This window comes from Glandiceps talaboti, chromosome 17 (genome assembly GCF_964340395.1).
Source record: "Glandiceps talaboti chromosome 17, keGlaTala1.1, whole genome shotgun sequence".
NCBI lineage: Eukaryota > Metazoa > Hemichordata > Enteropneusta > Spengelidae > Glandiceps > Glandiceps talaboti.
In genome coordinates, this window is record NC_135565.1 from 109,527 (window position 1) to 133,017 (window position 23,491).

The 23,491-nt window shown below is 34.8% G+C and overlaps 1 protein-coding gene across 7 annotated transcripts in view; it reads left to right on the forward strand.

Annotated features, from left to right (window-relative positions):
• Positions 1-23,491, forward strand: part of LOC144448352 (uncharacterized) — a 121,520-nt gene that overhangs the window by 83,319 nt on the left and 14,710 nt on the right. For all 7 annotated transcript variants that reach the window (XM_078138561.1, XM_078138563.1, XM_078138562.1 and 4 more), the window contains 2 exons: positions 11,372-11,543; positions 17,244-17,308. In XM_078138561.1, coding sequence (XP_077994687.1) covers positions 11,372-11,543; positions 17,244-17,308 — 237 coding nt within the window. The remainder of the gene's footprint in view (positions 1-11,371; positions 11,544-17,243; positions 17,309-23,491) is intronic.

The following is a 23,491-nucleotide window of genomic DNA, read 5'->3' on the forward strand; positions in this document are numbered from 1 at the left end:
GTTTAGGTTGAATATGTGTCTCTGTGATAGGTATCAACCGGCACATAAACGATTATTCACATAGAATATGCATAGCAATGGCAAAAGCCCATTTCGTCTTCCTGTAATCCAGCAATGGAAACCTTGACAGTCACCTAAAGTTTTACATGGTGGCTTTAACTCTTTGTTTGAATAATTATAACGGAAACGTGACAGATATGGAGACTAGTGCAAAGAACATTTTTTTTTTTAATTATTTTTTTTAGTTTTAGATATGACAGATACACAACAGATAAGGAAAAAGCCAAGATGGAGAAAAGCAATAACAGAATCCTACATCTCAAAATATTCTACAAAAACCCCCCACTTTCTAAATGTAAGTCCCTCCTGTCTTTTGAAATAGCAAATTTTTCCTCAATCTTGTATGTATATTTCAGAGATGTCTTGAGAGCTTCAATTCGTGGGATTGTATTAATGTATTTGCATTTGAAAATAAAATAGTGTACCATGAGAAATATAAAGGTATCAAGTAAAGTAACATCTTCCAAAATGCCTAGTGTACAAACAAGTGCATTCAGAGGCAAATGAGTAATGTGTTATTGAAAAATACCACTGTTTAACAGAGTCCCAAAACTGGCTAATAAAAGTACAATCCCCAAAAAGATGAAAGTAATCCTCTACAACCTCATCACAAATAGAACATAATGGTGATTCTACAACCCCCCAAGTACACAATAATTTGTAGGTAAGATCTTCATAATTAATTTGTACTGAGAAAACCTCAACTTTACATTAATTGTAACTTTAAGAGGGAGAACAAGCAAATTAGGCAGGGATATTGTAACGTCAAAAATATCATGCCAATACCGTAAGGGAATATCAGAGGGTGCTAAAATATTTAAAAAATAATTGTACATATCTCTGTTAATTTTCTTATCGGACAAAGACTTTATGTTTCGAAACTTGGGTCTACAAACTTGTAGCTTTTGAAAAATCATCCTTAGCTAGTAACCTTTTCCAAGATAGGGGTATAGCAGATAAAAGCTGATTGTATTCATGGTTAGTACAAATATAACCATAAATTCTAGTAAGGTCAGCAAAAGAAAACAAGTTACATTTAATATCAAGAAGATCATTAACAAAAACAACACCTTTTAAAATAAAGGTCTTCCACAAAATTGGTTGGTCATTAATACCTACCGGTATGTTGGAATTATAACAGATCAATTCTTGACATACATCCTCCTCTGTATTGATAGGTACCACACTTTTTCTAATATGATGTAGGAGGACTCGATACTAAATACTATGTGTCGGTGTCAGTTTTTAGCACAACTGAACAGAGGTTCAGTAGTGCTATAGGCATCGCCCAGCGTCTGTGTGTGTGTGTGTGTGTGTAAACATCTTAAAGTCAAAAACTGCTGAACCAATTGCCATGATATTTGGTGGGTCGATTACCTTGGGTGTCTAGTTGGGAAATTGTTCAAATGAAAATGATCACATCAGAAATGTGCATTTTACATTTCAAAATGTGATTTGTTGTATTACAAAATGATTTGACTTCAGCCTGGAAATGAAAAATTCTTGTTTTGTTGATGTACTGAAACATTAAATCTTTTATGGGCTACTTCAAATGTCAGTGTCAATGGTATAAAGATTGACATCTGTTTAAGGTTGCTTGGCAACCTAGGCCTGTTTTTAGCACAGCTGAATTTAATCTTAGACACACATTTTTAGGCATTCAAAAAAACAGTTTGTACAAAGAATAAGAAGTCACACATTTTATGGTCATATCAAGACCTCCATGATCATACTGTGTTTGGCAGGTTAAATTTCCTGCATGTACCGATTACCATCATGATATTGATGGGTATATTACCATGGGTGCTTAGTTGGGAAATTGTTAAAATCAAAATGATCCTACCACCGGTGTGTGATTTGGGTCAAAAAATGTTATTTTTGGTCAAAAAACTTAAACCCCAAAATTGCTGGGCAGATCAGTCTGAAATTTGGTGGAAACATTGTTCGGAGTGTTTAGATTAAGAATTGTTCACAACATGATGATTCCATCAGTGATATACAAATTAGGGCTAAAAATGTGTCTTTTTTGGTCAAAAATCTTTAATTCCAAAACTACTGAGCAGATTGGGCTGAAATTTAATGGGGATGCATCTGGGGCTGTATGCAAATATCCCTAGCAACCATGACCACGCCCATAGCAACAGCCAAAGGTCGAGTATTTCACAAAGATAACAGGGATTAATAGACAATTGAGCAAAATTTCAAAAAATGTATGTAAATTTGCTAGGCAACAAGACCACGCTCATAGCAAAAGCCAAATGATCACATATATTGCAAAGATAACATTAACAGTGATAAATAGACAAATGAATGTATGGATAATCATTCAGCAAATGAACACCTATACCTAGCATGGATCAGCATAACGGAAAACATTTTTTAAAACTGTACAGTTGTGCTACAACGCCATTGGCGCTATTTTTACCTTCCGTAAGGAAGGTTATAATATACCGATGAAGTCTGTGTGTGTTGTGTGTGTGTGTGTGTGTCACGATTTCCAAAAAACGGCTGCATCATTTCAAACAAAATTTCATAGACATGTTCCGTAGGGTAATGGCCAGAACTGATTAGGTTTTGAAATAATCTGATGAATATTAATGACCAATTTGCGTAATTAATCGATCGAACGAGTATAAAGTTGGCGTCGGATTCAGATACAGATTCAGGTAGCATTATCTTATGAACGTTATATTGAGCGTCAGATGGTCTCTGATCCGAAGACACCCGACGGACTCAAACCTGAAATAATACCGTTGAGACTACAGGGAAGGATTCTGCTTCACTGCTGCCGGGTGTATTCTGATCTGAGGCTATCTGACGCTCAATATGATGCTACCTGAATCTGAATCTGACGCCAACTTTATACTCATGCTCTACACTGAGAAAGAGTCTGTTTTCAGGGGTTTCGTACATGCCAACCTTATTTTGTGTTTTCCTTGGATCTGCACTCTGCATTGGCTGGACAAACACGAGAAAAAAGAAGACCGAGGCAGGGTATTTAAGTGATTCAAACTCACCAGAAAACAATTTTTTTTCTTGGCCTTAAAATAGGTTTACAATGAGCGCTGAGTTCACAATCAGGTGAAATGTTTATCGTTTCAATTTCGTCAAATATGGACTTATCATTTTCAAATTTCACACACTAATGTGCAGATGAATAAAGAGAAATCGTGTCTTTTTAGATTTTCTATTAGAAGTTTAGGAAGTATTATTATATTGACTGCGAACCGTCTCCTTTTTACCGTGTTCTTTTCCGATTTCTCTCGATAACAAGCTACCGCTGTTTGTTGCAAGGCTTGTACATAATCATTTATCTAGCTCTGTATCTCAGGATAATACACTCTCACATATTTATCAAGTGTAATAATCTATAATTTATACCCAAATCATGTGTGTGGTCAAAATATGGAAAATAGACCAAGCCTCGTCTAGCCTGCGAAGAAAATTTTGCGACAATGTATCAATAATGGTGACCTATACATTGACCTCTATATACATGATATACATGTAATAGTGTACAGTGAGGGCGTGCCACTCAACAAAATCTTGACAATTTTCCCGTAACTTGATTAAAGGAATGTGTAAACTCGTGTTGGGACAGAAGGAAGTTCAACACGCACATGCCATTCTATTGCAATCAATCAACTTACCTGATGCATAACAATTAGGCTATATTTGCATACTCATAACCCCACTAGGCAAGAATTTTTGGTCTCGCGATAGACGAGGCCGCCCTCTCGCCGATACTACCAATACTAGCCAGTTCTTATTTGCCTAGCGTTGCATATGCATTGCTACACTCGTACTCCGATAAAGTTCTTCAAACATTTAACGGCGCTACCCTTGCAGGTATTTCCGTTCTTTCCTGTCCCTTTGTGGGACAATTTTTCTCTTTGAGGTTCTTTTGTAGTTTCAGAGACATTTATTAGCGTAGTAACGTAAAATTTCCTGACGTACGTTAGCGTAGCATGCTATCGGTCTGAACTTCCGGTATCTCAAAACATAACCGGAACTACCGTTCTCGCTTTTCCAGTCTGCTTTCTTTTTGAATTCTACGAAAATGGAAGAAAGTTCTACAACGGAGATGTCTGGGGACCCCATTTTATGTACTCAATGCTACAAAAAAGATGGACCCTAACTGTGGACATGAGGTATGTGAAGCATGCGTCGGCACGACTCCACAACAACCCGTGCCGAAGCCAGTGACAACCCGTAGTAAGTCGAGGGCCGGTATAAATACGAGTAAGTCCTCCTCGAAAGGTAAGAGTGCCAAGTCATTCAAGCATTTGTCCAGGCGCGACTTAGATACTATTCTTAATGAACGTTTCGATAATTTTTCAAAATGGCAAATCAATTCGTAAATTTGTTAGGAAAATTTGCTCAGAATCTACCAAGTGAGGGTGCTGTAGCTCAGAGTAATAGCACAGTCCCTACTTCGAATGAAACAGATGGTAACATTGGTACTCGGCCCACTATGGTTCCCGAGATGGGTGTCAATCCTAGTTTAGCTGAACGTTTTGATAGATCCGATGGGGTATCTCTCTATGCTGGGAATGAGTTTGATGAGACCACAAACCTCCCACAGCAGGAGTTACCTTTTAGACGTCCTAAATGGGGATCCCTCACACTATAGAGGCTCCTGAGGATCAGTCTATTTCGGACAGCGAGTCAGTTTCAACTGTTCACAGTGTTTCCGAGCATGATGGCTCTGCAGGGAAATTGACAAATATTTTAAACCTCATTTTCACAGAACTAGGCTGTGAGACTTCTAAGGAGGACAGTACTGTTCGTCCCTCCAATGTCAATACAGTTGAGGACAAGTCACAATTGCCTCCAAGACTGCCTATTGAAGGTGAGTTGGTTAAAACGTGGCAGAGTATGGAGAAACGATTACCTCATATCCCTAGATACAGAAAGTCTACTGACAGTGTTTTCAGATTGTTGGATAAAGACTTTGATGAGTTCTCTAGATCTCCCAGTGTGGAACCATTGATTCACACTAAAATAAAGTCTGATCAGATATTCAATGCTTCAGCTAAGAAGGTTGCAGACAAAGCAGAGACAGGTATAACAGCACTAGACGGAGCACTTCGTGTACAATTACGCTGTTTGTCACATTCTCTTATCATGACGGCTTTTATTAACAAAGCAATGACAGCAGGCTCTGGTATTTCTGATGAAGCACTACAAGGCAGTGTCGATTTTTTAACTCACGCCATTATCATTATGTCAGCTGCAGATCAAAATAGCCGGGCTACTGCACTGGCTACTCACACTATATAGACGGGAGATATTTTTAGACCAGATATCTTTTCCCACTCCTGTTACAAGACAATGCTTAGTCAAGCTTCCTATACGTGATGATAAGTTTTTTAATGGTCAATTTTCTCAGATTCTACATCAAGAAGCAGAATCTGTGCGTGATGTGAGAGATTTCTGAACGAACCATGAACACTGGTACAAACAAACGCAAACAGTGCCGTCCAAGCCCAAGGGTAACCAACCCCAAAAGCTTCGACGAGTTCACTATAATAATAGTAAGACTGACAACAGAGGACAGAACAAGCAGTTCAACTCAAATCAGTCTAAATGCTGGCTGCCCTTTCGTGGGAAAAAGGACCAGCAATGATGTAGACAACTACCCTTCTCAAAAGGGAGGGGAGGGAGTACTCACGGTTACTCCCCCTTCCTCACATTCCTGTAGGGGGCAGGTTGGCCCACTTTTACACTCACTGGCAGTCAATCACCCAAAACAAGTGGGTATTGAGTGTGATAGCCTCGGGTTACCATCTAGAGTTTACAAGCAGACCACCCGTAACTTATTACACAAGTTCCCTTTCCACTGAGGTCTCCAGGTTTCTACAGTACCGTCTTCCTTGTCCCAAAAAAGACAGGAGGATGGAGAATGATTATCAACCTCCGACCTCTCAATGGTTTCATACAAAAGGAACATTTCAAGATGGAAACCATTCAGTCAGTTCATGACAATTTAAAAGTCAACGACTGGGCCTTCTCACTGTAAAAGATGGCCAATTCAGGTGCCTTCCTTTTGGCCTGCCATCATCCCCTCGAGTCTTTACCAAGGTAACAGCAGTAATAGGGGAATACCTTCACAGTCGCAGTATCCACATTCACATGTACTTAGACGACTGGTTGACAAGACAGTCTTCTCAAAACCAATTGGTGAGAGACCGTCAAATAGTTCTACAGACAGCGGTACGGTTGGGCTGGATCCCAAACTGGGAAAAATCTGACCTACAACCTTCCCAGACCCTAATTTACATAGGGGCTTCACTGAATCTGGTAAAAGGCATAGCAATGCCAACACAGGAAAGGTTCCAAAGTCTCAAAACATTGATAGAACCCTTTCTGACAAGGAACCAATTTCCGGCAGTAGAGTTTCTTCGATTACTCGGTTTGATGGCGTCATGCACTCAACTGATCCCTCATGCCAGGTTGTACATGAGACCACTTCAGTTATACCTCATCTCACTATGGCGTCCTATTGTTCATCCGATAGACAAACTGATCCAAATGGACCCATTACTTATCGACACACTCAGGTGGTGGGTAGTACCAGACAACTTTTTTAAGGGAGTTCCCTTATATCATCCACCCCCAGAGAGCACTCTGTTAACAGACACATCAGTCCAGGGGTGGGAGGCCCACTATGGAGACTTAATCGCATCAGGAAAATGGACCTCACTCCAACAACAAAAGCACATAAACTGGTTGGAGCTAATGGCAGTGTGGAATGCCCTGAAGGCCTTTATAAACCACATACTACAACAAAGGGTACTGATACGATCCGACAGTGCAACGGTAGTATCATAGATAAATCATCAGTGGGGAACTCATTCCCCATCACTGTGCATGCTAGTGTGGAAATGAGTCACTGGTGCATGAGCAAGGGGATAACCCTCAGAGCAGCTAATATTCCGGGGGAAAAGAATCTGATCGAAGATTCCCTATCCAGAAACCGCATGATCCCTACAGAGTGGACTTTGAACAGAACAGTGGTGAAGGAGGTCTTCATGAGACTGGGCAGACCACTCATAGACCTTTTTGCTACAGTAGCAAACACTCAACTACCAGTATTCTATGCTCCACTCCCAGACCCAAGAGCGGAAGCAGTAGACGCTCTATCAATTTCATGGAAGCACCTATACGGGTATGCCTTCCCACCAGTACCTCTAATTCCTTGAGCACTTCAAAAGATAAGCTCAGAGGAAACAACGTAATCTTGATTGCACCAAATTGGCCCAGAAGGTCATGGTTTCCAAAACTACTAGACCTCCTAATAGACATACCACTCAGATTACCAGAGAGGGAGGATCTTCTGTCTCAACCCAAATCGACAGTTTATCATCCAGATCCAAGTGTAACTGGTTGCGTGGAAATTATCCAGCAACGATGGCTTGAGAAGGGCCTTTCACAAAAAGCTGCAAAATATGCAAGTGGGGCTAGAAGACAGAGCACCAGACAATCCTATGATAACAAAATCAGGACTTTTTATAGTTGGTGCCGTAAACAATCTGTTAATCCCAGCAATCCAAGTATAGGACAGATTGCTGATTTCTTGGTTTTCCTTTTTGAGGATAGATCTCTTCAAGTCAGAACTATAAGCTCTTATTTATCAGCACTCTCAGCAGTGTTACCAGAGATACAGGGTGTCAAAATAGGTAGTCACCCTGCATTTTCTGCTCTTATCAAGGGCTTCTTTTTTCAGAGGCCTATTAAACGGCATCTTCTCCCTCCGTGGCGCCTTCCCCTGGTCTTAGACAGCCTCAGGGGCAGCCCTTTTGAACCTATTCACTTATGCTCTCTTAAATTCCTGACATGGAAGACTGTTTTTCTACTAGCAGTGGTGACAGGTCGTAGACGAAGCGAGTTGCATGCTTTATCCATTGATCCCAATCATATCCGCTGGGAACCAAATGGGGTCAGATTAATACCTCACCTGCAGTTCCTGGCTAAGAATGAGTCCTTAAACCACCCAGGCACAGCTGTCTTTGTCCCAAAGCTCACAGCCTTTTCATCAGACTCTGAGGATAAGTTCTTATGTCCTTACAGAGCATTAAAATGCTATATTAAGACAACTGCTAAACTGAGAGGTAATCACAGTCAGTTGTTTCTCGCTTACAAATCTAATGCCCATAATCCAGCACATCCAAGCTCTATCTCTCGCTGGATAAAAGGGACTATTTTCTATGCCTATAACAACCAGGACAGTACCAGTCGTCAGTTACACAGGATTACTGCACATGATACTTAGAGCGTTAGCATCATCCTGGGCATTGTTTAATGGTGTTAGCACTGATGACATCATGAAAGCTGCATTCTGGGCATCACCAACTACTTTCATCAGCTATTACCTGAAAGATGTTGGCATGGATGAAGCTGCCTTTGGTTTATCGAGCCTAAGCTCAAGAAGCAAAAGAACTTAACTAGATGGCGAGTGAAAGTTCCTTTTGTCTTTATAATTATATACTACCCACCTCCACAGATACCTTTGTATTCTGTTAATAGCCTAATTGTTATGCATCAGGTAAGTTGATTGATTGCAATAGAATAAGAGTTTCCCCAAGAGGAAACATTTTTCTATAAGATCAATCTACTTACCTGATGCAGTACCCACCCTCCTCCCCACTTGTTGGGAAATACACTTGTATTTAAGGTTGGGCTGGCAAATAAAAAGTGGCTAGTATTGGTAGTATCGGTGAGAGGGCGACCTCGTCTATCGCGAATTCTTGCCTAGTGGGGTTATGGGTATGCAAATATAGCCTAATTGTTATGCATCAGGTAAGTAGATTGATCTTATAGATAAATGTTTCATTTTGGGGAAACTCTTATATCCCGGATATGTAGGGGATCACGAAAGCCGAGTGAAGTCGAGGATGGCAAGCTTTTCTGTGCTGAGAATAGGAGGCGTGGCGGGCATTTCAACAACATTTGGGACAACTAACTTTCATTGGGATTTGACGAATCACAGATATAGAGCTAAATTTCTTGCATAAATCATGAAATTCCTTACGGAAGGCATTCAGTTTAAATCTGGTTTGTATGTTTATTCACTTGTATAAGAATCCCTGTGGTTATCTTTGTGAAACACACCAGTTTGCCTGTTACTATGGGCGTGGTCATGGTTGCTAGGGGTATTTTCATACATGTTTTGAATGTTTACTCATTTGCTTACCAGATGATGTTGATATTTGACCAAAATATACTGCCATTTGGTTGTTGCTAAGAGCGTGGTAATTGTTGCTAGAGCCAATTGTGTCAGAATAATTTGTAGAAAATCTGCAGAATAACACTTCTAGAAACATCTCACCAAGTTTCAGTCTCATTGACCAAGTACTTTTTGAGATATAAATTTTTGACCAAAAATGAACATTTTTACACCTAATTGGCATATTACTGATGAGATCATTATATGCTTAATATTTCTTCATCTATACACCCACAGATGCATCCCTGTGAAATTTCAGCCCAATCTGCTCAGTTGTTTTGGAATTATAGGTTTTTGACCAAAAGACACATTTTTAGCCCTAATTTGCATATTACTAAGGGAATCATGTCATTAACAAATCTTAATTTACTCACATCTAAGAATGTTCCCATCAAATTTCATGCCAATCTGCCCAGTAGTTTTGGAGTTTAAGTTTTTTGACCAAAAATCACATTTTTTTAACCCAAAACCCACATCTCTGATGCAATCATTTTCATTTGAACAATTTCCCAACTAGACACCAGAAGTAACATGACCACCAAATATCAAAGCAATCGGTCCAGCAGTTTTTGACTTTAGGTAGTTTACACACACGCACAAACAAACACATACACACACACAGACAGATAGACACTTTGCCATGCCTATAGCACTACTGAACCTTCAGTTCAGTTGTGCTAAAACTGTACAATTGTGCTACAACCCATTGGGCTATTTTTACTAGACCAATTTGAAACAAATTTAGCCCAAGTTCAATCATAAACCTGCTATATTGACTACCAAACTTAGTTAACATCAGTCTACTCAGTTGCAATCACTACATATGTATTAAGAGTATATGAAATATGAGAGCCATGTGATACTTTTTCAGGGCAAAATGCTATAAAGACATGAGCGCAAAGTCATGCTCCTTACAGCAGTTTGAATTTCCACATGCATACACCATCCCTTCATTAAAGACGTACCTTTCCTCCCTTCATTAAAGACCCCTCCATTAACGATCCCTTCATAAAAGACCCCTCCATTAACGACACTCCCTCCATTAATGACCATCCCTCCATTAAAGATTCTCCCTCCATTAAAGACCCTTCCCTCCATATTAAGACCCTCTCTCCATTAAAAACCGTCCCTCCATTAAAGACCCTCCATCCATTAAAGAATTTCCTTCCATTAAAGACCCCTCCATTAATGACCCTCCCTCTGTTAGACCCCCTACATTCACTAACCTCCCTACATTAAACTTTAAGACCATCCCTCCATTAAAGACCCTCCGACCATTAAAACCTTCCCTCCATTAAAGACCCTCCCTCCATTAAAGACAGTGCTCTATGACATACATGTGCATAAAATTATTCATTGTTGTCATGATAGGATCCAATATGGCTGCCTGGCAGCCATTTTATTTGCGAATTTTCCATGTCCAAAGCCATAACTCAGACATGCTTGAACAGATCTCATTCAAAGTTGGTATTAGGACAGTGTTCTATGACATACATGTGCATATCCATTTTCGTCGTGATACAATCCGATATGGCTGTCTGGCAGCGATTTTGATGGCGCACTTTTCATGTCCAACGCCATAACTCAGACATGCTTGAAAAGTTTCTAGGGAAAGACACAGTTCCGCACCTAATTCCCTTCCATATTGTATTTTACTGTGTACACTGCTCAGTGACCTTCCATATTATATCTTTAAATGTACACTGCTCAGTGACCTTCCATATTGTATCTTACTGTGTACACTGCTCAGTGACCTTCCATATTGTATCTTACTGTGTACACTGCTCAGTGACCTTCCATATTGTATCTTTAAATGTACACTGCTCAGTGACCTTCCATATTGTATTTTACTGTGTACACTGCTCAGTGACCTTCCATATTATATCTTTAAATGTACACTGCTCAGTGACCTTCCATATTGTATCTTACTGTGTACACTGCTCAGTGACCTTCCATATCTTTTGTTGATCAACATCTTGCCAATAGAATTATTGCATGTCACTGATCCATATTGCATATCACTGATGTACGCAATGCAACACATAGACTGTGTCAAATTCTTTTACATTTTTTCTATTACAGACCAAAGTATGAAATGATGACACTTCTATTACATGAAGCAGAACCAGGCCATCATTTACAGTTTTCACACTGTATTGGTTTAAATAACCTACCAGCATTTCGTAGATTCAAGGATGATAGATACTATGCATGCATACCGTCAAGCTTCCCAATGCACTCTGCATATATAGAGGTAATGTATATATTATTATTGTGTGGGATTAATGACATATGATATATCTAGTTAAATATATCAGTATTATAGTAATATATTGTGATATATCTAGTTAAATATATCAGTATTATAGTAATATCATAACTAGGCAAAGCCCATAAGCTCGCGCAGGGTAGATTCATTTGTGACCGGCTGCCTGGACCAGCTAGTGTTCATACATTTGATTTGGGTCATTTTCCAGGGGTGTTGACAATCAAATATATTTTATTGAATGACATCTAATTCTCTGACATGGACGAGAAGTAAAGAAAGTCAACACTCTATGCAGTTGTTGGTTTCAAAAACCATCATAGCCATTAGATCAATATCATTCATTGTTAATCAGCCAACTTATCATAGACCCTCCACCAACGTACATTGGTCTTTGGACAAATGTTTTTTGTTGACATGTTGCCGAACATCACGATTTCTCAATTTAACTCGATGATTTAGGAATGTTACTGTACCAACAAACATAGGAAAGTAGTTATTGTTAGAACATAGGAAGGCGCATGCGTAGTCACTGCGCGCCGCAATGCATCATTGGGAGAACCACCAAATTTTTTCGAATAGAGCTTCGAATAATATATACGACGCGCATGCGTACTAGTCATTGAGCCGCTACTCGGCAGCTTCGCTGCCGCTGCGCGAGCTAATATATTGTGATATATCTAGTTAAATATATCAGTACTATAGTAATATATTGTGATATATCTAGTTAAATATATCAGTATTATAAACTGTAATATATAGTGATATATCTAGTTAAATATATCAGTATTATAGTAATATATTGTTATATATCTAGTTAAATATATCAGTATTATAGTAATATATTGTGATATATCTAGTTAAATATATATTCAGTATTATAGTAATATATTGTGATATATCTAGTTAAATATATCAGTATTATAGTAATATATTGTAATATATCTAGTTAGATATATCAATATTACAGTAATACATTGTGATATATCTAGTTAAATATATCAGTATTACAGTAATATATTGTGATATATCTAGTTAAATATATCAGTATTATAGTAATATATTGTGATATATCTAGTTAAATACTAGTATATCAGTATTATAGTAATATATTGTGATATATCTAGTTAGATATATCAGTATTACAGTAATATATTGTGATATATCTAGTTAAATATATCAGTATTATAGTAATATATTGTGATATATCTAGTTAGATATATCAGTATTACAGTAATATATTGTGATATATCTAGTTAAATATATCAGTATTATAGTAATATATTGTGATATATCTTGTTAAATATATCAGTATTATAGTAATATATTGTGATATATCTAGTTAGATATATCAGTATTACAGTAATATATTGTGATATATCTAGTTAAATATATCAGTATTATAGTAATATATTGTGGTATATCTAGTTAAATATATCAGTATTATAGTTAAGTAATATATTGTGATATATCTAGTTAAATATATCAGTATTATAGTAATATATTGTGATATATCTAGTTAGATATATCAGTATTATAGTAATATATTGTGATATATCTAGTTAGATATATCAGTATTATAGTAATATATTGTGATATATCTAGTTAGATATATCAGTATTATAGTAATATATTGTGATATATCTAGTTAGATATATCAGTATTATAGTAATATATTGTGATATATCTAGTTAGATATATCAGTATTATAGTAATATATTGTGATATATCTAGTTAGATATATCAGTATTACAGTAATACATTGTGATATATCTAGTTAGATATATCAGTATTACAGTAATACATTGTGATATATCTAGTTAGATATATCAGTATTATAGTAATATATTGTGATATATCTAGTTAGATATATCAGTATTATAGTAATATATTGTGATATATCTAGTTAGATATATCAGTATTATAGTAATATATTGTGATATATCTAGTTAGATATATCAGTATTATAGTAATATATTGTGATATATCTAGTTAAATATATCAGTATTATAGTAATATATTGTGATATATCTAGTTAGATATATCAGTATTATAGTAATATATTGTGATATATCTAGTTAAATATATCAGTATCATAGTAATATATTGTTATATATCTAGTTAAATATATCAGTATTATAGTAATATATTGTGATATATCTAGTTAAATATATCAGTATTATAGTAATATATTGTGATATATCTAGTTAAATATATCAGTTTTATAGTAATATATTGTAATATATCTAGTTAGATATATCAGTATTACAGTAATACATTGTGATATATCTAGTTAAATATATCAGTATTACAGTAATATATTGATATATCTAGTTAAATACTAGTATATCAGTATTATAGTAATATATTGTGATATATCTAGTTAAATATATCAGTATTATAGTTAAGTAATATATTGTGATATATCTAGTTAAATATATCAGTATTATAGTAATATATTGTGATATATCTAGTTAAATATATCAGTATTATAGTAATATATTGTGATATATCTAGTTAGATATATCAGTATTACAGTAATATATTGTGATATATCGAGTTAAATATATCAGTATTACAGTAATATATTGTGATATATCTAGTTAAATACTAGTATATCAGTATTATAGTAATATATTGTGATATATCTAGTTAAATATATCAGTATTATAGTTAAGTAATATATTGTGATATATCTAGTTAAATATATCAGTATTATAGTAATATATTGTGATATATCTAGTTAAATATATCAGTATTATAGTAATATATTGTGATATATCTAGTTAGATAGTAATATATTGTGATATATCTAGTTAGATATATCAGTATTATAGTAATATATTGTGATATATCTAGTTAGATATATCAGTATTATAGTAATATATTGTGATATATCTAGTTAGATATATCAGTATTATAGTAATATATTGTGATATATCTAGTTAGATATATCAGTATTATAGTAATATATTGTGATATATCTAGTTAGATATATCAGTATTATAGTAATATATTGTGATATATCTAATTAGATATATCAGTATTATAGTAATATATTGTAATATATCTAGTTAGATATGTCAGTATTATAGTAATATATTGTAATATATCTAGTTAGATATATCAGTATTATAGTAATATATTTAGATATATCTAGTTAGATATATCAGTATTACAGTAATACATTGTGATATATCTAGTTAAATATATCAGTATTACAGTAATATATTGATATATCTAGTTAAATACTAGTATATCAGTATTATAGTAATATATTGTGATATATCTAGTTAAATATATCAGTATTATAGTTAAGTAATATATTGTGATATATCTAGTTAAATATATCAGTATTATAGTAATATATTGTGATATATCTAGTTAAATATATCAGTATTATAGTAATATATTGTGATATATCTAGTTAGATATATCAGTATTACAGTAATATATTGTGATATATCGAGTTAAATATATCAGTATTACAGTAATATATTGTGATATATCTAGTTAAATACTAGTATATCAGTATTATAGTAATATATTGTGATATATCTAGTTAAATATATCAGTATTATAGTTAAGTAATATATTGTGATATATCTAGTTAAATATATCAGTATTATAGTAATATATTGTGATATATCTAGTTAAATATATCAGTATTATAGTAATATATTGTGATATATCTAGTTAGATATATCAGTATTATAGTAATATATTGTGATATATCTAGTTAGATATATCAGTATTATAGTAATATATTGTGATATATCTAATTAGATATATCAGTATTATAGTAATATATTGTAATATATCTAGTTAGATATGTCAGTATTATAGTAATATATTGTAATATATCTAGTTAGATATATCAGTATTATAGTAATATATTTAGATATATCTAGTTAGATATATCAGTATTATAGTAAAATATTGTAATATATCTAGTTAGATATGTCAGTATTATAGTAATATATTGTGATATATCTAGTTAAATACTAGTATATCAGTATTATAGTAATATATTGTGATATATCTAGTTAAATATATCAGTATCATAGTAATATATTGTGATATATCTAGTTAAATACTAGTATATCAGTATTATAGTAATATATTGTGATATATCTAGTTAGATATATCAGTATTATAGTAATATATTGTGATATATCTAGTTAGATATATCAGTATTATAGTAATACATTGTGATATATCTAGTTAAAGATATCAGTATTACAGTAATATATTGTGATATATCTAGTTAAATATATCAGTATTATAGTAATATATTGTAATATATCTAGTTAGATATGTCAGTATTATAGTAATATATTGTAATATATCTAGTTAGATATATCAGTATTATAGTAATATTTGTAATATATCTAGTTAGATATATTATAGTAATATATTGTAATATATCTAGTTAGATATATCAGTATTATAGTAATATATTGTGATATATCTAGTTAGATATATCAGTATTATAGTAATATATTGTTATGTAATATATCTAGTTAGATATATCAGTATTATAGTAATATATTGTAATATATCTAGTTAGATATATCAGTATTATAGTAATATTTGTAATATATCTAGTTAGATATATCAGTATTGTAGTAATATATTGTAATATATCTAGTTAGATATATCAGTATTATAGTAATATATTGTAATATATCTAGTTAGATATATCAGTATTGTAGTAATATATTGTATAATATCTAGTTAGATATATCAGTATTATAGTAATATATTGTAATATATCTAGTTAGATATATCAGTATTATAGTAATATATTGTGATATATCTAGTTAGATATATCAGTATTATAGTAATATATTGTGATATATCTAGTTAGATATATCAGTATTATAGTAATATATTGTGATATATCTAGTTAGATATATCAGTATTATAGTAAAATATTGTAATATATCTAGTTAGATATGTCAGTATTATAGTAATATATTTTGATATATCTAGTTAGATATTGGAGTATTATACTAACATATTGTGATATAATGTGAGGGATATTTCTGTGCCGTAGTAATATCATGGTGAGGGATATTTCTGTGTTAGTAATATCATTGTGAGGGATATTTCTGTGCCGTAGTAATATCATTGTGTGAGGGATCTTTCTGTGCCGTAGTGATCATTCTTAAGGATATTTCTGTGCCGTAGTAATACCATTATCAGGGGTATTTCTGTGTTAATAGTAATAGTGTAAGTAATTTTTTAAAGAGACTTCTTTTTTTAGCAAGGTTTTCTTTTAAGATAATGTACAAAATGTGCTATTGAATAAGTGAAGTATAACATGTTTTCTTGTCAAGTACCACATGTACATGTATAATAAATGTACAACATTGAGTGCAGTATGTGGCATGTGTTTGTATATTGTATATGAAGGCCATATCAAACTATTATTTTATCATTTTTGAGGACATTAATACAGGGTAACATAAGACAGGTAAAATTAACTGTTTTCATTTCAGAAATAGACAATGCAGTTAGATACATGAAGTGTACATGAGTGTGGGAAAGGTGTGGACCATACATGAATGATTGATTGGAGTGGGTGATGATTGTAGATGGGGTAAGTCAAGGTTGGGCGGTGCCGTATAAGCAGGGAACATTCACTTTTCCATTCATTAATTTTTACTTCTTTTGTTATCACAGGGATGGGGCATGTATAGTGAACATCTTGGTGAAGAGATGGGATTGTACAAGGATCCATACTCACGGTATGCAAGTTACTATCTCACTGTATGTACTAGAAACACATTTTCACACACTGTATGTACTGGACACACATTCTCACACACTGTATGTACTTGACACACATTCTCACACACACTGTATGTACTAGACACACATTCTCACACACTGTATGTACTGGACACACATTCTCACACACTGTATGTACTGGACACACATTCTCACACACTGTATGTACTTGACACACATTCTCACACACACTGTATGTACTAGACACACATTCTCACACACACTGTATGTACTAGACACACATTCTCACACACACTGTATGTACTAGACACACATTCTCACACACTGTATGTACTGGACACACATTCTCACACACTGTATGTACTGGACACACATTCTCACACACTGTATGTACTTGACACACATTCTCACACACACTGTATGTACTAGACACACATTCTCACACACACTGTATGTACTAGACACACATTCTCACACACTGTATGTACTTGACACACATTCTCACACACTGTATGTACTAGACACACATTCTCACACACTGTATGTACTAGACACACATTCTCACACACTGTATGTACTAGACACACATTCTCACACACTGTATGTACTTGACACACATTCTCACACACTGTATGTACTAGACACACATTCTCACACACTGTATGTACTGGACACACATTCTCACACACTGTATGTACTAGACACACATTCTCACACACTGTATGTACTGGACACACATTCTCACACACTGTATGTACTTGACACACATTCTCACACACACTGTATGTACTAGACACACATTCTCACACACACTGTATGTACTAGACACACATTCTCACACACTGTATGTACTTGACACACATTCTCACACACTGTATGTACTTGACACACATTCTCACACACACTGTATGTACTAGACACACATTCCCATACACTGTATGTACTTGACACACATTCTCACACACTGTATGTACTTGACACACATTCTCACACACTGTATGTACTAGACACACATTCTCACACACTGTATGTACTTGACACACATTCTCATACACTGTATGTACTTGGCACACATTCTCATACATACACTGTATGTACTTGACACACATTCTCACACACTGTATGTACTAGACACACATTCTCACAAACACACTGTATGTACTTGACACACATTCTCATACATACACTGTATGTACTTAACACACATTCTCACACACTGTATGTACTTGACACACATTCTCACACACTGTATGTACTAGACACACATTCTCACAAACACACTGTATGTACTTGACACACATTCTCACACACACACACACACACACACACACACACACTATGCACTAGACACACATTCTCATACACACTGTATGTACTTGACACACATTCTCACACACTGTATGTACTAGACACACATTCTCACACACTGTATGTACTTGACACACATTCTCATACACTGTATGTACTTGGCACACATTCTCATACATACACTGTATGTACTTGACACACATTCTCACACACTGTATGTACTAGACACACATTCTCACAAACACACTGTATGTACTTGACACACATTCTCATACATACACTGTATGTACTTAACACACATTCTCACACACTGTATGTACTTGACACACATTCTCACACACTGTATGTACTAGACACACATTCTCACAAACACACTGTATGTACTTGACACACATTCTCTCTCACACACACACACACACACACACACTATGCACTAGACACACATTCTCATACACACTGTATGTACTTGACACACATTCTCACACACAAGTATGTACTAAATATACATTCTCACACTGTATGTACTAGATATACATTCTCACACACACTGTATGTACTAGACACACATTCTCACACACTGTATGTACTAGATATACATTCTCACACTGTATGTACTAGACATACATTCTCACACACACTGTATGTACTTGACACACATTCTCACAAACATGCTGTATGTACTAGATATACATTCTCACACACACTGTATGTACTAGACACACATTCTCACACACTGTATGTACTAGATATACATTCTCACACTGTATGTACTAGATATACATTCTCACACACTGTATGTAGTAGATATACATTCTCATACACTGTATGTACTTGACACACATTCTCATACACTGTATGTACTAGACACACATTCTCACACACACTGTATGTACTTGACACACATTCTAACACTCTGTATGTAGTAGATATACATTCACACACACTGTATGTACTTGACACACATTCTTACACACTGTATGTAGTAGATATACATTCTCACACACTGTGTACTTGACACACATTCTCACACACACTGTATGTACTAGACACATTCTCACACACTGCATGTACTTGCCACACATTCTCACACACTGTATGTACTTGACACACATTCTCACACACTGTATGTACTTGACACACATTCTCACACACTGTATGTACTTGACACACATTCTCACACACTGTATGTACTTGACACACATTCTCACAAACATACTGTATATACTAGACACACATTCTCACACACTGTATGTACTTGACACACATTCTCACACACTGTATGTACTTGACACACATTCTCACACACTGTATGTACTTGACACACATTCTAACAAACATACTGTATGTACTAGACACACATTCTCACACACTGTATGTACGTGACACACATTCTCACACACTGTATGTACTTGACACACATTCTCACAAACATACTGTATGTACTAGACACACATTCTCACACACTGTATGTACTTGACACACATTCTCATACATACACTGTATGTACTAGACACACATTCTCACACTGTATGTACCAGATATACATTCTCACACTGTATGTACTAGATATACATTCTCACACTGTATGTACTAGACACACATTCTCACACACTGTATGTACTAGATATACATTCTCACATTGTATGTACTTGACACACATTCTCACAAACATACTATATGTACTAGACACACATTCTCACTTACTGTATGTACTTGACACACATTCTCATACATACACTGTATGTACTAGACACACATTCTCACACTGTATGTACTAGATATACATTCTCACACTGTATGTATTAGATATACATTCTCACACTGTATGTACTAGACACACATTCTCACACACTGTATGTACTAGATATACATTCTCACATTGTATGTACTTGACACACATTCTCATACTGTATGTACTAGATATACATTCTCATACTGTATGTACTAGATATACATTCTCACACTGTATGTACTAGACACACATTCTCACACACTGTATGTACTAGACACACATTCTCACACACTGTATGTACTAGACACACATTCTCACATTGTATGTACTAGATATACATTCTCACACACTGTATGTACTAGACACATTCTCACACACTGTATGTACTAGACACACATTCTCACACACTGTATGTACTAGATATACATTCTCACACACTGTATGTACTTGACACACATTCTCACACACTGTATGTACTAGACACACATTCTCACATTGTATGTGCTTGACACAAATTCTCACACACTGTATGTACTAGATATACATTCTCACACTGTATATATGTACTAGACACACATTCTCACACTGTATGTACTAGACACATTCTCACACTGTATGTACTTGACACACATTCTCACATTGTATGTACTAGACACACATTCTCACACACACACTGTATGTACTTGACACACATTCTCACACACTATATGTACTACACATTCTCACACTGTATGTACTAGATATACATTCTCACACTGTATGTACTAGACACACATTCTCACACTGTATGTACTAGATATACATTCTCACACTGTATGTACTAGACACACATTCTCACACTGTATGTACTAGATATACATTCTCATACTGTATGTACTAGACACACATTCTCACATTGTATGTACTAGACACACATTCTCACAAACACACTGTATGTACTAGATATACATTCTCACACACTGTATGTACTAGACACACATTCTCACAAACACACTGTATGTACTAGATATACATTCTCACAAACACACTGTATGTACTAGATATACATTCTCACACACTGTACGTACTTGACACACATTCTCACATTGTATGTACTAGACACACATTCTCACACACACTGTATGTACTGGACACACATTCTCACACACTGTATGTACTTGACACACATTCTCACACACTGTATGTACTTGACACACATTCTCACACACACACACACTGTATGCACTAGACACACATTCTCATACACAAGTATGTACTAGATATACATTCTCACACTGTATGTACTTGATATACATTCTCACACTGTATGTACTAGACATACATTCTCACACACATTGTATGTACTTGACACACATTCTCACACACAAGTATGTACTAAATATACATTCTCACACTGTATGTACTAGATATACATTCTCACACTGTATGTACTAGATATACATTCTCACACACTGTATGTACTTGACACACATTCTCACAAACATACTGTATGTACTAGATATACATTCTCATATACTGTATGTACTTGACACACATTCTCATACACTGTATGTACTAGACACACATTCTCATACACTGTATGTACTAGACACACATTTTCACAAACACACTGTATGTCCTTGACACACATTCTCACACACTGTATGTACTAGACACACATTTTCACAAACACACTGTATGTCCTTGACACACATTCTCACACACACACTGTATGCACTAGACACACATTCTCATACACATTGTATGTACTTGACACACATTCTCACACACAAGTATGTACTAGATATACATTCTCACACTGTATGTACTTGATACACATTCTTACAAACACACTGTATGTACTAGATATACATTCTTACACACACTGTATGTACTTGACACACATTCTCACAAACATACTGTATGTACTAGATATACATTCTCATACACATTGTATGTACTTGACACACATTCTCACACACATTTATGTACTAAATATACATTCTCACACTGTATGTACTAGATATACATTCTAACACTGTATGTACTAGATATACATTCTCACACACACTGTATGTACTAGACACACATTCTCACACACACTGTATGTACTAGACACACATTCTCACACACTGTATGTAGTAGATATACATTCTCACTGTATGTACTAGATATACATTCTCACACACACTGTAAGTACTTGACACACATTCTCACAAACATACTGTATGTACTAGATATACATTCTCATATACTGTATGTACTTGACACACATTCTCATACACTGTATGTACTTGACACACATTCTCATACACTGTATGTACTTGACATACATTCTAACACACTGTATGTAGAAGATATACATTCTCACACACTGTATGTACTTGACACACATTCTCATACACTGTACATACTAAACACACATTCTCACACACACTGTATGTACTTGATACACATTCTAACACACTGTATGTAGTAGATATACATTCTCACACACTGTATGTACTTGACACACATTCTCATATACTGTATGTACTAGACACATTCTCACACACTGTATGTACTTGACACACATTCTCACACACTGTATGTACTAGACACACATTCTCACACACTGTATGTACTTGACGCACATTCTCATACACTGTATGTACTTGACACACATTCTCACAAACATACTGTATGTACTAGACACACAATCTCACACACTGTATGTACTTGACGCACATTCTCAAACACTGTATGTACTTGACACACATTCTCACAAACACACTGTATGTACTAGACACACATTCTCACACACTGTATGTACTTGACACACATTCTAACACACTGTATGTACTAGACACACATTCTCACACTGTATGTACTAGACACACATTCTAACATTGTATGTACTTGACACACATTCTCACACACTGTATGTACTAGATATACATTCTCACACACACTGTATGTACTTGACACACATTCTCACAAACATACTGTATGTACTAGATATACATTCTCATACACTTCATGTACTTGACACACATTATCATACACTATGTACTTGACACACATTCTCATACTGTATGTACTAGATATACATTCTCATACACTTCATGTACTTGACACACATTATCATACACTGTATGTACTTGACACACATTCTCATACT